Source organism: Mustela nivalis, assembly GCF_964662115.1.
Source record: "Mustela nivalis genome assembly, chromosome: 9".
Taxonomy (NCBI): domain Eukaryota; kingdom Metazoa; phylum Chordata; class Mammalia; order Carnivora; family Mustelidae; genus Mustela; species Mustela nivalis.
Window position 1 is genome coordinate 56,429,314 of NC_139028.1, and position 15,891 is coordinate 56,445,204.

Here is a 15,891-nt window from a genome sequence, read left to right on the forward strand (position 1 = left end):
TTATACTATGTATTCGAAAGTTTCTAAGAGAGTAAATCTTTTTTTATTTTATTTTTTTTCAGTGTCCCAAGATTCATTGTTTATGCACCACACCCAGTGCTCCATCCAATACGTGTTCTCCTTAATACCCACCACCAGGCTTTCCCAACCCCTACCCCCTCCTCTCCAAAACCCTCAGTTTGTTTCTCAGAGTCCACAGTCTCTCATGCTTCGTCTCCCCCTCTAATTTCCCCCAACTCACTTCTCCTCTCCATCTCCCAGTGTCCTCCATGTTATTCCTTATGCTCCACAAGCAAGTGAAACCATATGATAATTGACTTTCTCTGCTTGACTTCTTTCAGTCAGCATAATCTCCTCCAGTCCTGTCCATGTTGATATGAAAGTTCGGTATTCCTCCGTTCTGATGGAAGCGTAATATTAAGAGAGTAAATTTCAAAAGTCCTCATAAGAGAAAAAATTTCTTTGTAATGACCTATAGTAATCAATGTTAACTAGACTGATTGTGGTGATCACTTTACAATATACCCAAATATCAAATCCTTGTTTTATTCCTAAATTAATATAATGTTGTATGCCAATTATACCTCAGTAAAAATATATTTAAAACAAAATATATGGACTAATTCATATTGTCTAAGAAAATACTCTTGCTGCTATTTAGGACCTGCAGGTCAGTTAAAGAACAAAAGTGCACTTATTCATTGCCTCATACAATCTTTGAACGATATTTAAAGTGTGGTTTATGAGTGAGTTTTGAGTGTATTCAAATACTTTAAAAGAACAACTATGGTATCTTTGCTTGTAAGACTCTTTATCAAAAGGAGAAGCATTAGTGTAAATACGCCTTTCTTATTAAATTTCTTAGGCATGATTCTTAAATTTAAATGTTGTAATTGACTGTTGCTCAAGGTTCTCAAGGACTTGGTTTTCATTTGTTTCCAGTAAGAACAGATGCATATAGTGTTGTCATGAAAATTATATAGTGCACTTAGGAAAAGTACACCAAATCATTTTTTAATCAGAAAAAAAAGATAATGTTCGTCATTTGTTGAACACCAACACTATGCCAGACATGAGCTAAGTGAGTTACATGCTTGAGTGGATTTACTCTTTATAAAAGCTCTGTGATTACAGAAATGATATACCTGTTTCAAAAATGAGGAAATTGGGCGCCTGGGTGGCTCAGTGGGTTAAGCCGCTGCCTTCGGCTCAGGTCATGATCTCAGGGTCCTGGGATTGAGTCCCGCATCTCAGCAGGGAGCCTGCTTCCCCCTCTCTCTCTCTGCCTGCCTCTCCATCTACTTGTGATTTCTCTCTGTCAAATAAATAAATAAAACCTTTAAAAAAATGAGGAAATTGAGCATCACAGGAGTTAAGTCACTTACCTAAGGTAAATTAAGTCATCAGGATGGCCAACTGCAAGGTTCTGATTCCATATGCTGCCTCTGACAATGCATAGTATTTGGAGGAAGAGAAGTATTGAGTTTGGGAAAATATAGTTCTCAGGAGCCCTTGATCATGGCAAGACCATGCAGTCTGTAATAGCTTCAGAGAGGACCATGAAGAGAAAGGGAGTGTCCTGTCAGCCAAGCTGTGGTCTGGACAGAGGGAAAGTCCACACCCATAATGTCAGATGACTTCCAATACCCTAACTGTGTGGCATCTAAGTTTGAAAGGAGTAACTGGATGGTGGTAGGGAAGCTTGTGCTTTGATTCTCCCACCCTCAGGACCTTTTAAAAGGCAGGTTCCATGAAACCAGATGGAAACCTCTGATATAAGGAAACCCCAGGTCCTACAAGCAGCCAACAACCCCTCCACCCCAACCTCTGTTTCCATGCTGCCATGAAGACCGCTGGAGCACTTTACCCTGGTCTGAGCATAGCATACTTTTGAAGACGCTCTGTATGCCTGGACTCATCACTCCAGATATGGTGATCAAACTGATTAATAGTAATGAACCACAGCTATAATAAGCTGAGCACAACAGACAAAGGCATACAAAGTAAAAGCCAATTCCATGGGAATCAGAGGAGCTCTGGAGATCCTATGGTAGGCACAGCTCTCCATCCAGGCATGGTATCTGCTGCCACCATCGCCATTCCACAGACTCACAGGCTAGAACACATTGACTAGCCCCAGTATACCAGGAACCAGCCCCAATCTCCTAGGAAGACAAGAGGACTGGAGAAAGATCACATAGTCATCTTCCATCTTTTCTATTTATTTAAGACTTTTTCAGGGGCATCTGAGTGGTTCAATAAGTTAAGCATCTGCCTTTAGCTCAGCTCATGATCCCAGGACCCTGGTATCCTGCCTCATATCGGGCTCCCTGTTTAGTGGAAAACCTGCTTCTCCTTCTCCATGTACCATTCTCTCTGCTTGTGCTCTCTCACTCTCTGTCAAATAAATAAATAAAATCATTTTTTAAAGAGTTTTTCCTTTCAAGATAATAATGAATATAGACTTCATGTGATCATGGGAGCCAATTACTAAGCAAGTGTGTTTTATATACAAAAAGCAAGAGGAAAAATAAAAACTTAAACACCCTGGCTAGCATGTAGATGTTTGCATTCATTTTTAGGAGTGCTTAGTCTGCCTAGCAATCTGACAGGAAGAGGGAAAGGAGCTTCTAAGAGTATTAGTATATCACTACTGAAGATTAAAAAAAAATGTTCATTGATCATTTCAAAGAATAGTAGGAGATGGAGTGTTACTTTAGGTAATGTAGGGGGAGGTGATAAAACACCTCTCAAAGCATCATGACAATGCTCTTATTGCACTCAACTTATAAATGTTAAGCATTTTAACCTTAACATATAAGCTATTTATGAGCATATAAATATATGTGTATATAAGTGCATGTATAAGAATACAAATATAAAAGTATATATGGTTTTGTATCACAGGATCAGGTTTTAACAAAAATTTTATTTTTCACAAACTAGCTCTGAGTCATAGTTATCTGTGTGTTGCTTTTATAAAATTTTCATTTGTTACTGTATACACAATGAGATCAATAGCTCTTTTAACAAAGAAATACACATTTGAAATCCCATATCCAATCCAGAAGTCCTATTATTTACACACACAAAATCTTTTCCTAAATCAGAGCACTACTCACCACCCTTTGTCCATAATCCAAACCACAATGCCAATGTCCTCAACAAGAGCAACATAGCCTCCTGACGGACCTCCTTCCTTCCCCTTTACCCCCTAGGGAATTGTGGGAAGGAGCTTTTGAAACTACAACTTAAACCATTCCTCTTACTACTCAAAACTCTCCAGTGGTATTATGTAACTTTTTTTTTAATTTTAATTTTAATTTTTTAAATTTTTATTTAGTGTAGTATTGGTTTCGGGAGTAGAATTCAGTGATCCATCACTTACATAAAACACTGAGTGCTCATCACAAGTGCCTTCTTAATAGGATCACCCATTTAGCCCAACCCCCACCCACTTGCCCTCCAGCAACCCTCAGTTTTAGTCTCTGTAGTTAAGAGACTTAAGGTTTGCTTCCCTCTTTCTTTATTTTCCCCCTCCTCTATGTTCCCCTATTTGTTTCTTAAATTCCACATATGAGTGAAATCATATGGTATTTGTCTTTCTCTGACTGACTTATTTTACTGAGCATAATACATTCTCACTCCACCCATGTTGTTGAAGTGACAACATTTCATTCTTTTGATGGGTGTGTGTGTGTGTGTGGTGTGGTATGGTGTGTCTGTCTGTGTCAGTGGATGTTTGGGCTCTTTCTATAACTTGGCTGTCTTTGCTAATGCTACTATAAACATCTGTATTTTTGTATCCTCAGGGCAAATACCCAGCAGTACAATTGCTTGATCATAAAGTAGTTCTACTTTAAACTTCTCAAGGAACCTCCATACTGTTTTCCAGACTGGCTACACCAGCTTTCATTCCCACCAACAGTGGAAGAGGGTTCCCCTTTCTCCATGTCTTTTCTAATAGCTGTCATTTCCCATTGTTAATTTTAGCCATTCTGATAGGTATGAGGTGGTATCTCACTGTGGTTTTGATTTGCATTGCCCTGATGATGAGTGATACTGGGTTTGTTTCATGTGTTTATTGGTCATCTGTATGTCTTCTTTGGGAAAAAATGGCTGTTCATGTCTTCTGCCAATTTCGTGACTGGATTATTTGGGTTTTGGGTGTTGAGTTTGATACATTCTTGTAAATTTGGACTTCCCATAACATTTCGATTATAGTCCAGACACCTAAGTGTGAACCCTACTGTCTTCTGAATGTCATCTCCTACTCTCTTCTCTCTAATTTACTGCTCTTGCATCACACAGGCTTTTACATCTGCTCTTTCTCTGCCTGGTGCAATCTTTTCCTGAACTAAGGTTGGCAGACTTTGCCTTCATTTAAGACTTTTCTCAAGGGTCTTCTCAGAGGAGCAGTCTTTGAGTGGCATATGTAAAACATATCTCCTTTATCCCGTTACCCTAAATTGTTACCGAAGCTATTCATTTATTGTTGAGTAAGTTAACAGAATAATTTTAAAATGAAATAATTGTTACTATTTTAATAATGAGTCAGATCTGCTAGATTGCTACATGTTATGCTGGATATAAATATTAAAGATCATTGGATAAATGCTACAGTAATATAAGGTTCACCAAGTAAAAAGAGTTCATTTACCTGGAGAAAGAATGGAGAACTTCATAGAAAAAATTAACTTATTTGACCTTCACAACAATTCTATGTAATAGATAATATTATACCCATTTCACAGATAAGAAAACTGAAGTTCAAGAGCTTAAATACTTTCTCAGCTAGAACTTGGAATTATCTGATTTGAACATGATATTTAGGTCTATTTGGTTCAAAGCCTGTTCTTTTTACCTTTTAGCTATGTTTTATGAGTTATAGTTTGTCTCAGGATGATCCTGAAATAAATAAAAGCAGAGTAATGTCCTGAGAATGGTATGCTTTAGCTTTAGACAGACATGTAACTTCTAAGTTCAGTTTTACCACTTTCTACTAACTAGACAAGAGATACATAACTTGTTTTCTGTGAGTCTCAATTTTCTCATGTATAAAGCAAGAGTAACTTGTCAGTGTCTTATAAATATTAAGTTAAATAATCAATGTAAATTATTTAGTACAATGCCTACAACATAGTGATCACTTCCTACAGGCTTCTTCAATCCCCGTTCTAGAACTGTGGTCTAATTATGATACAAATTTCTCTTTGGACACTTACTAAACATTTGTCAATGAAAGTAGTTTTCTTTGAAAGTCCACACTGGTATAGACAAGTATAGTTCCTCAAGAGTTGAAACATAATTAAATATTTTAAAAATACCTTTGTAAATTCAGAGCACATAAAATAAGAATATATATATTTTTTAATTTCATTTAGTTCTTCGGATTTTAAAATAAAATTTGGTTCCAGAACCCACCTTAGGAATTACAGGTTCTTTGTTATTTAAAAAAGTTAGCACTGCTATATTTTTTTCCACTAAATGATGAATATAGAAGAATGTATGTTTATTAATTATATAGAAGTATTCCTTAGTTTTCTATCATACTTGATTTATATTTCTCTTGTTGCAACCAGTTTTTCCCAGTATATCAGTCCCCTTGATATTTTAGATGAAACTCATTCCCTTTCTTGGGAGAGGGAAATTTTAATCTTCTTTATTAATACCAGTTTTCTCTTTCTTTTTTGTCTTTATGAATTTTTCCTCCAGAAGAGCATGTGGCTCTCGTTTCTCTTAGTACAGTTGTTGTCTATTTATATTTAATGTAGTCAAAAATTTTTCATCCCTATGAACTTCATGAAGTCATAGATTCAAAACATCAACATTTTGCCTGATGAATTTTGTTCTCCTTTTTCAGTGTTAGTCTTATTTATTTATACATGTGCTCCAAATTAATGAAGTTTATCAGAAAACTGTTTTGGAAATACACACAACCATTTTTACTATTCCTTTCTTTTCATGAAGTGTCATTTTCTGTTTTTATTTTTGCTTTATGTAGTATCAAACTTTACATTATGATAAATTATAAAATATCATTCACACTATCTCTTTCACTCCAATCACTAAAGCACAATGTCACATGAACTTATTTTTACCCCAGTAATTCAATTAAAATGGATTCATTGATGTTGATCATAGAAATTCTAGATTTCTTTAAAAGAACATGCCATTATTTTGATCATTTAATTAAGTAGGCCAGAGGTCAGTGTGAAGTACAAGATAGCAAATATTTATTATAAAGTGCAAGATAGTAAATATTTTAGAATTGTGTTTCTATATTTACTGTAACTACTCAGCTCTGCCATTATAATGAAAGACAGCCATAGAAAATACATGAGTGTGGCTAAGTTCAATAAAACTCTAAATGGACAACTAATCTGAATTTCATATCATAGTCATAGGTTAAAATATCATTCTTTATCTTTTTTTCAAATTGTTTAAACTTTAGAAATCAGTATTAGCTGATAGTCTCAAAATGAGTCAGTGAGCAGTATTTGGCTCCTAAGATTTGATATGCTGACTCTTGATACAGGTGATCCTCTTCTTAAGACTATCATAAAACATTTAAGGAGAGAATATTGGCTTATACCCAAACTGGTATATATTTGGGGGAAACCATAAGTCAAAAAAGAATAGGGAAGAATGTAAAGGTTATAGTCAGTGAAGTAGTAAAGAAATTTTAAAATTTTAAAGTCCTTTGGTGAAGAGATAAATAAACAAGTATATGTGGAAAGAAATAGAACATAACTTATGTTATTTTAAAATATGTTAATATAATCTGTCTAAAATTGTACTCAGAAATATAGTGGAGTAAGTTGATACAGAAAAATCCCTACTTGTACTCCAAGCAAATACATAATAATGTTGAATAACAAATTGTTTTAAAATTAAAATATAACTACGAGCTTACATCAAATAAGGACAATGCTTAAGGGCAGTGAGCTTTAGTAGAATCTGAAGTATAATCATTCATTTACAAACACATAGACCTTTTAGTAATTGGAAACTAGGCCTGCAGAGTCCACATAGTGTAACAAGTCTAGGCTGTAGAAACTGAACTACTTGGATAATGCCCAAAGATAATTTGTCTGTGAACTAAGTGTAGTTCATAAAGTGGGAGAGCTAAAGTTACCTTGATAGGACCTTTCCATTGCCTCAGGGTTTGTCACCTAAAAAAGAAAGCTCTTCAGTATTTATGATCCATCCATGGTTGTAGTTCCACATTCTCATTGTTCTTGTAATGCATGAGTAGAATGATCATATATTCTATTGGTCCAGGACAGTTCTGGTTTATAACTGTTTTAAAGTTCCTGTTCACTTTCATAAATGTTCTATTTGGATACAAAATTATCATATTCTCCTATATATATATCCAGAAGCTAAGAGATGAATGCAAAAAAAAGATCATTTTCTTGATTAAGAACTGATGAAGACTTAAGGCCCTAAGCTGAGGCAAATAAAAAAGCTGTCCTTTAGTAACTCAGGATAGAGGACATTTACACACATGTACACAAAAAAACCACATACACATACATGTGCATACATGCACACAGGAACAAAATTAAAACTCCGAGAGATCAGGGTACAATAAAAAATTACAAACACAACATGAAACACTGCATATGGAGGAAGAATCAGTCAGCACCTAAAAAAGAATTCACAATATAAGTAGAACTAATATACTGAAAAAGGTATTTTAAAGTATTCAAATAGATAAAGATAAAATATAAACTTAAGAGGACACCTGGGTAGCTTAGTTGGCTGAGCATTTGACTCTTGGTTTCAGCTTAGGTCATGATCTCAAAGTTGTAGCATCAAGCCCTATATTGGGCTCTGTGCTCAGTGCAGAGTCTGCTTCACTTGTGCTCTCTCTCTCAAATAAATTCTTTAAAAATACATAAACTTAAGGAAGAGCATCATATGGGAAAAATAAGGAAATATTAAAAATAATCAGAACTTCTAGACCAAATGTATAGGTATGCATAAAAAATAACAACCTAAATTATGACTTAAAAGGTATACCAGAAATATATTCCTAAAGGTGTTTATTAAACCAAATGGTAAAGTTAAGAAATATCTCAAAATGTTGTTCAGAAAAATGAAAGAGAAAATATGAAGGAATATGAAACATTAAGGATCTAATGAAGTCCCTGTATATTTGAATATATAATGACTATGATTTTTCTAGAAGTAAAGAAAGATATGACTCTTGATTTAGAAAGAGTACATTGAATCCTGGGGTGGGTGGATTTTACACTGGACATGTCATTGTGAAAATGTATAGCATCAAAACAAAAGAGAAAATAAAATTAGGCATTACAAGACAAAGATTAGTACAGAGTAATAACAGTGATAAAATACTTTGAAGACAGGCTTCTATCCAGCATTAACACATAGCATGAGACCATTGATTGATATCTTCAGAGTAATGGAAGAAGAAAATAATTGTCAACCTAGAATTTTGCACTAAGCCAAGTTATTAATCAATAATGTAACACTTAATGCCATTTGCAGACTAGAAGGCAAATTAATCCTACTCTGATATTTAAAAATCCAATGAATAACATTAAGGAGAAAGGATACTGAATCAGAAGGAAAGAGTTCAATAAAACACTAAAGTAATTGTTAGCAAATACTAATAATAAACATATTGGCAAATACTTTTTCTTAACTTAGAGTTCCTATCTACTGGACTTCAAATACACTGAACTCATGTTTCATATGCCCTTCATTAAGCAATTGAGGATGATTAATTAGGTATCCTAAACAAAGTTCATCACTGCACTCTTGATCTAGAGATGACTGCTTTCTTTGTTTTTTAAATATCATTGTTTTGGCCAGCCCCTCAAGCACCTTTAAACACAAACACACTCATAACAGAACTGTCAAAAGTTGTGTGGTAGTAAGTGGAGTAGCTGATTTAATTTCAGGTCTTAAGAGTTAAAATTAAAAGAAAAAAAAAAAAGCTCAACTACTACTTCTTGTTGTCTTAACTGATTATGCAACAGGAAATGGTTATCAAAGATCTGTGTCCTCCTTTGTAATAATACAAACTGTGACTACTCTAGAGTGATCAACCACAATCTCATATGTGGGAAAGTATAAAATATGTACCTTATGAAGCTTACCCCATAAAAATGTGGATATAAAAACCAATAAATTAATTAGTATATTTGTCTAGAGAAACACTGAGAACATTCTGTGATAATGGAAATCTCCATTTGTACTATTCTGTATAGTAACCACTAGCCACATGTGACTGTTGAGCACCTAAACACTTGAGATGTAGTTCATGCAAATGAATACCAATTTTCACTTATATTTGATGTCACTTTTTACACTTAGATTTAAATGTCCTCATGTGACTGGTGGCTATTGTATTGGATGACACTGATCTAGAATTATAGTTTTCTACTCAGGTAATTGGGGATAGTTAGACATAATAATTAATGAGACATCCTAACTTAATGGCAGACTCCTCCAACACCTACATAAGATTTCTCCATTTTTACATAGCTATCGCCTATTTTTACACATTTAGCTCTGAAAATATTTGCAATAATTTTCTTCTACATGAAGAACATTATGCAAGTTGGTACACCTTATTTTGAGTCCAAAATCTTACAACTACTAACACTGGATAAATCATTAATCTGTCTAAGCTTCAGTTTTCTCATGGTTTTAAATAATAATAATAATAATAATAATTCCTTGCTCTTCTCAAAGAGTAAGAGCATGGAAATTATAGGGAGGATTGGAGAAATGATACATGTAAATGGCACAGCATGATGATTTGTTGCCTAGATCTAAATACATTGGTGTCAAAGGGCTATCTTTAATTTTTAAAAAAACTATCTATTTGACAGAGAGAGAGTGTGTATGTACAAACAGAGGGTACAGCAGATGGAGAGGGAGAAGCAGGCTCCTTGCTGAGCAGGGAGCCTGATGTGGGGTTCGATCCCAGGACCCTGGGATCATGACCTGGGCTGAAGGCAGACACTTAACTCCCTGAGCCAACCAGATGCCCCTAAATTTTAAAGATCTATTTCTATGGAAGTATTGTTAGAGATAATAAAATGACAAATAAAAAACATAAACCACACAAATAAGTAATAAGTAAATACGACAATAACTAATGTCTGAATGCAATATTGTTGTCTTATAAAGATATTGTGATGTTGGTTTACTGATACATTTTTCTAAATGTATATGTTTTGTGCATGGTGAATATGTAAGAGTACAGGCAGAAGAGAACACAAAATGTTAAAAAATAATAGAAAATCGAATTAGGTATCATTATGGTTTATAATTATTAATTGGATTAAGTCATTTCTAGAAATAGCTATTTTACCCATGGCAGCATTACTAAAAGTTATCTGTTTACAAGCAATAATTGAATAATAAATTAAGCAAGTTTATACTCTGATGGGTTAATTAAAATATTTCTGTATTCCTTATTGGATTTCTATCACAAACTAGATTGAAATAATTGGTATTACTTGGGAGCAATTAAAACTAGACCTTATGTTGTTATATACCATTTTCACTCACAAATTTCATATCTTTTCCCAAAGTTTTCTCTATTTATTTTCACTTATAATTGGTTTAGTTGTAATCACAGCACAAGTCTTGAATCTCTAAGGACTTGATAAAAATAAATACATAGTTATAAATCTTGAACTAAGAAACATTTCAGAAAAAGTACATTTGAAAATTGCACATAGCTACTGATTTCTGGAAAAGAGTTTCCAATGGAGTGAAGCAGAAAAAATTACTGAACAAATTGATAGATTTGTTCTATCGATATGTTTCAATCTAAGATTCACATTTTATGACAGTTACATAGGTAAGTAGTCTATTTACTAGAAAGGAAAACATAAACTTACATTATTCTATTTAATCAAGAAATAGTTCATTGCCTGACAACTCATTTTCAATCATTATTCTTAGCTGAAAACAAAATAAATGGGTTATCATTTAATAATTATATCAATTGGATGATAAATTCTCATTTGCTAGGACTTTTATAATGCTGTAAAATTACCTAAATCTATACAGGTGGTACTTACAAATTATAGAGATATTTTGAGAATAGCCTTTATTTAGGGGAAAAATCATAAAAACAAGAATAGTTCATTTAAAGCATGGAAGAAACTAAAATAGTTCTGTGTTCTTCCCTATATTTTCTACTCTACATTGCCAGTTTAATTTTTCTCTGCTTTCTTTTTCTCCATCAATTTTATGTGCATGCTCCCAGATTCATAAAGAGTTTTCAGTATAAGAAAGGGAATCCCTGGTGCTGGTTGTGGCCCATTAAAACTGGGTGTTAGGGCGCCTGGGTGGCTCAGTGGGTTAAGCCGCTGCCTTTGGCTCAGTTCATGATCTCAGGGTCCTGGGATCGAGTCCCGCATCGGGCTCTCTGCTCAGGGAGTCTGCTTCCTCCTCTCTCTCTCTCTGCCTGCCTCTCTGCCTACTTGTGATCTCTCTCTGTCAAATAAATAAATAAAATCTTAAAAAAAAAAAAAACTTTAAAACTGGGTGCTAGGTCTGGGTGAATTAGTCTTCTGCATTCATGAGTGCCAGAGTAAGCATCTTAAAGAAAGGGAAGGAGCAATCTGTCTACTAGATGATTTGTCTGACTACTGCTGTCAAAATTTTATATATCATGCAGGCAGGGTGTGTGTGTGTGTGTGTGTGTGTGTGTGTGTATGTGTGTGTGTGTAGGATATACACCACTATAAGAAAGTGATATATAAAATACATCACTATAAAAGTGGTGCCGTTTCATCCATTGTTAGGCCCGTGATAAAAATATATTGGTGTGATATCACCATATATCACCAATATCACACCAATTTATTTTTATCACAGGCCTAACAACCATTTAAATGGAACCACTTCTATAGCAAGAACTCTTGGGGATACCTACTTCTACATCTCTACTCAATCCCACCTTTATTTCTGAGTCCATGGGAATCATTGTCAGTGATTCACACCAGTTTTTATCAGGCTACCTCTTACTCAGACCCATCTAAATGATTAGAATTGGCCTACACAGTGTAAAATCATGTGTAATACCTGCCATTTCCTTTCTTTGATATGTAATGATTAGCAAAGTATTAGGATTTACAAATTACTGACAAATTTTTGACATAAAAATTCTAACATATAACATTAAAGCTGAGAATGTTCTTATTAGTTCACCTTTTATTATATTATCATGAGACTTGTGGTCTAGAGGGGAAAAGTATTTTATCTGAAGCCATATACCTTATTATGAATAGTTCATTAAAACTAAGATTGTCTTTATGCCTGTTTGTTTAATTATTTCTCAATTGCATATACACAGGAATTAATTTGCAGTTTATGAATAGAATGCTGTCTACTTAGTAAGTTTATATTTTTAAGTCAAGACACATGCCAGTTTCTCTGAGAGGTATTTTTTATCTTCTCTAAGAAAATTTAATTTTTATATTCTGCTCCTACAGATTACTTAGTCCCCAACTACAGTTTGCCCAGGTTATCATTTATATTATAATTACTATACTTACATGTTTTGTTTACTTTCTGACTTCTCCAAAATACTGTGAATAGTTCCAGGACAGAAGTTTTGAGAATCGTCAGGACTATTTGTAAATATTCCGACCCCCTCCTTTCAAACACATGATATGATTGCCCTTCTTCGACCCTTTTCAAATTGGTCATAGCCTTGTGATCTGAACCCTCAACAACCAGAGAGTGATGGGTCACATTCCCATCCTCTGCCATGTGGATTGTGGGAAAATGTACAAAAAATGTCAATGGAGGTTTCTAAGTTACTAGGTGAGCACAACACAGTCATGGTCACCCAAAAAGGGTCATGTGCTTTGAGAGAAATAAAATTTTAAGCCATAGTGACTTGGGATCTTATTTTATTAATTATAGCAAAGTTTCTTTTATTCTAATATATTTGTTGTATCTTGTTAGTTCTTATATCCTAGTACCTAAAGGTTTGGTCCATCCATCAATTTCTGAATTGATGTTAAATTGTAGTGATTCAGCTGTTTTACATGTTGTTTAATGAAACACATGTGCATGTTATTTAATAAATAACAATTGCCAAGTAACACCTCATCAACATAACAAATGTCTACATATACCAGAAATATTGTTAATTATATCCAAAATTTGGAGACTTTCCAAACAATTTATATGGGAAGGCCACAAGCTGAGTTGCTGTTTTGAAAAGAGCTCTAGCCTAGAAGTTGAAAAACCCGAGTTTTAGTCCTGGTTTTTTAAGTTATTAGCTAATTTATCTTGGATGAATGGTTAAAAAAATCCAAAATTTTTTCCATATTGTAAATGAGAAAAATATAAAACCTCTCTATATCACAAGTTAAGAAAAATCAGATAAAAGATGTTAAAGGATTTTTGAAAACTGAAAGGAGCTGTGTAAGTATAAGGTGGTAGTACTACGGTCCTTGGAGTTTCTGAAATATATCAGCTTTTTTCAGCATACAGGTTGGAACAAACTTTTAAAGAATAAAAATATTAAGTTTTATATCCAATGCAATAAGCTAAAAAAATATAATGTTTATAAATAATAAAGTAGAATAAAGTAGAATAAAATAAATATTTTTAAGTTACATGATTTTCTTCCTACAAGGTCCAAGAAATTCAACTAAGTTTTAAGAAAAAAAAAAAAAAAGAAATCACAGGCCAGGCAGGGTATACACTTCTCAGCTCCAAATAACACAAGCCATCTCCTGTGTGAAGTGCTTCCCCTATTTGAAACATGAAAACATTTTCTCTTCCACATTAGTTAAAATTATACATAAAACATCTAAATAAAACTTGAAAAAAATATCTTCCAAACATTTCTGAAAAGAAAAATGATAGTAACTTGGAAAACTGTAAAAGAAAATTTGTACATGAGCAGCAGGGTTTTTTAAAATATACATATATAACTGATTGCATCAATAAAAGAAAATCCTATTTATGATAAAAATTCTTAAGTTATGACTAAATTTTAGAAACATGTAATAGCAATATCAAGAGCACTATAAAGTATTGATATGTATTACAAATATACATCAATATCAATATTATATAAGAGCTATATTATATATATAAATGGAGAGTTACATTTGATGTTTTTGAATTAGAAAACTCAATACTGAAAAGACTGTCCATATCATGTAATACAATGTAGCAGTGCTAACACCATTTCCTCTTTTAAAGTACAACTGGAAGAATCTGTTTAAAACTAAAAATTTCCAAGAAACATTTTATTAACATATTACCACCTCTAAAGCAATAAAGAGCATATTATTAGTTTAAAAAGTATGGGTAGAACAATATCAAAAAACATCATTTCAAATAAGTATAAAATTCCTAAATAAACTAAATAAAGCTAATTAAACTCATTAGCTTACTGATTCAGGGATAAAAAAACCCATCTCTATGTTATACTATAAACTTTGATTAAAATGGTAAATGAAAATCAAATCAATACAAGTTCAAAAGAAGCTTTCTCTTTTTCGCCGCCATCCTGCTGTGTGCTGCGCGCTGTTAATTGACCATGTCTTCTCACAAGACTTTCAGGATCAAGCGATTCCTGGCCAAGAAACAAAAGCAGAATCGTCCCATTCCCCAGTGGATTCGGATGAAAACTGGTAATAAAATCAGGTACAACTCCAAGAGGAGGCACTGGAGGAGAACCAAGCTGGGTCTCTAAGGCGTCCCACATCACGCGATGACACACCTAATTGGCACCACGTATTTAATTAAGCTACTTGAGGATCATGTGTTCTATTCCATCACCCTGTAAACACCTTTCTGCCTGGCCAATATATACCATTTATCAGCGAAAGATTTTTCTGTTACTATAGCTCTGCACCAGTGGGTTGGTTTGGTAATAAACGTGAGGCCTTTGAGCTGTAAAAAAAAAAAAAAAAAAAAAAAAAAAGTTCAAAAGAAAATGAATAGTTAAGTACTTGTAGTCTTAGAATGACCAGGACTTTATAAACATGGCTCTAAAAGAAGATTTATGAATATAATTACATAAAAATATATACCTCATGTGTGGATATGAAAGGATATATATAACCAAATTTGAAAAACGTTTTGAAATATGTGTATATTTATATATATGAAAAAGAACAGGTTGTTGCTTTGAGTATGTAAATGTATTTTGCAGCTTAATAAAACTGATGAAAAGCTTTTTACAAAACTAGGTAAAGGATAGTAACTAGAAATTTATAAATGAAGACTTAGTAAGGATCAATAAACTGATATAAGAATTCTCATCCACAAAAGAATGTGAATTAAAATAGCAAAGAAATAACAGTTTTATATCCATCGTGCCTGAGAAGACTAAGTAATTCCAAGAACTAGGTCAGTGCAGATGTAGAGAAATGCTTTCACACATTGTTGATGGGTGTGTACACTGGTTCATTTGGGGGAAAATAAATTTTCCATTGTGTATCAAAGGATATAAAAACAAAACACCATTTATATAGAAATCCCAAAGAAATAAGAATGCACAAAAAATGTATACAAAGAAATTATCACTAATGTATAGCAGCTTAAGAATGATTATTAATAATCACTGACTTTTTTTGGTTTGTCATACATTAATTTATTTAATCTCATACAACCTTCTGACAGGTACAATTTTTTTGGTTAAGCTTTTTACTTTAATAGTTGACAGATAATATTAGTCTCAGGTATACAATACAGTGATTTAGCATTTCTGTATACTACTCAGGGCTCATCATGGTAAGTGAAATTCTAATCCCCATCATGATAGGTATAATAGATAGTAGTAGATACTATTACTACTCCCATTTTTTTAAAGGAGGAAACTGAGTGCCAGAGAAGTCACAAACCCTGCTAGTTGGCATA

General features: G+C 33.4%; 1 protein-coding gene and 1 long non-coding RNA gene across 2 annotated transcripts in view; both read left to right on the forward strand.

Moving 5' to 3' along the window:
• Positions 1 to 15,891, forward strand: part of LOC309873624 — a 754,649-nt gene that overhangs the window by 471,343 nt on the left and 267,415 nt on the right. The gene's annotated exons all lie outside the window — the stretch shown is intronic.
• On the forward strand, positions 14,505 to 14,857 carry LOC309873616 (large ribosomal subunit protein eL39). Its single transcript, XM_082749582.1, has one exon. It carries the CDS (start codon positions 14,567 to 14,569, stop codon positions 14,720 to 14,722), a length of 156 nt encoding a protein of 51 aa, XP_082605708.1. The 5' UTR covers positions 14,505 to 14,566; the 3' UTR covers positions 14,723 to 14,857.

What these genes read in the sequence shown, in the direction of transcription:
- LOC309873616 (XM_082749582.1), top strand. Translation starts at nt 14,567, where the DNA reads ATGTCTTCTCACAAGACTTTCAGGATCAAGCGATTCCTGGCCAAGAAA.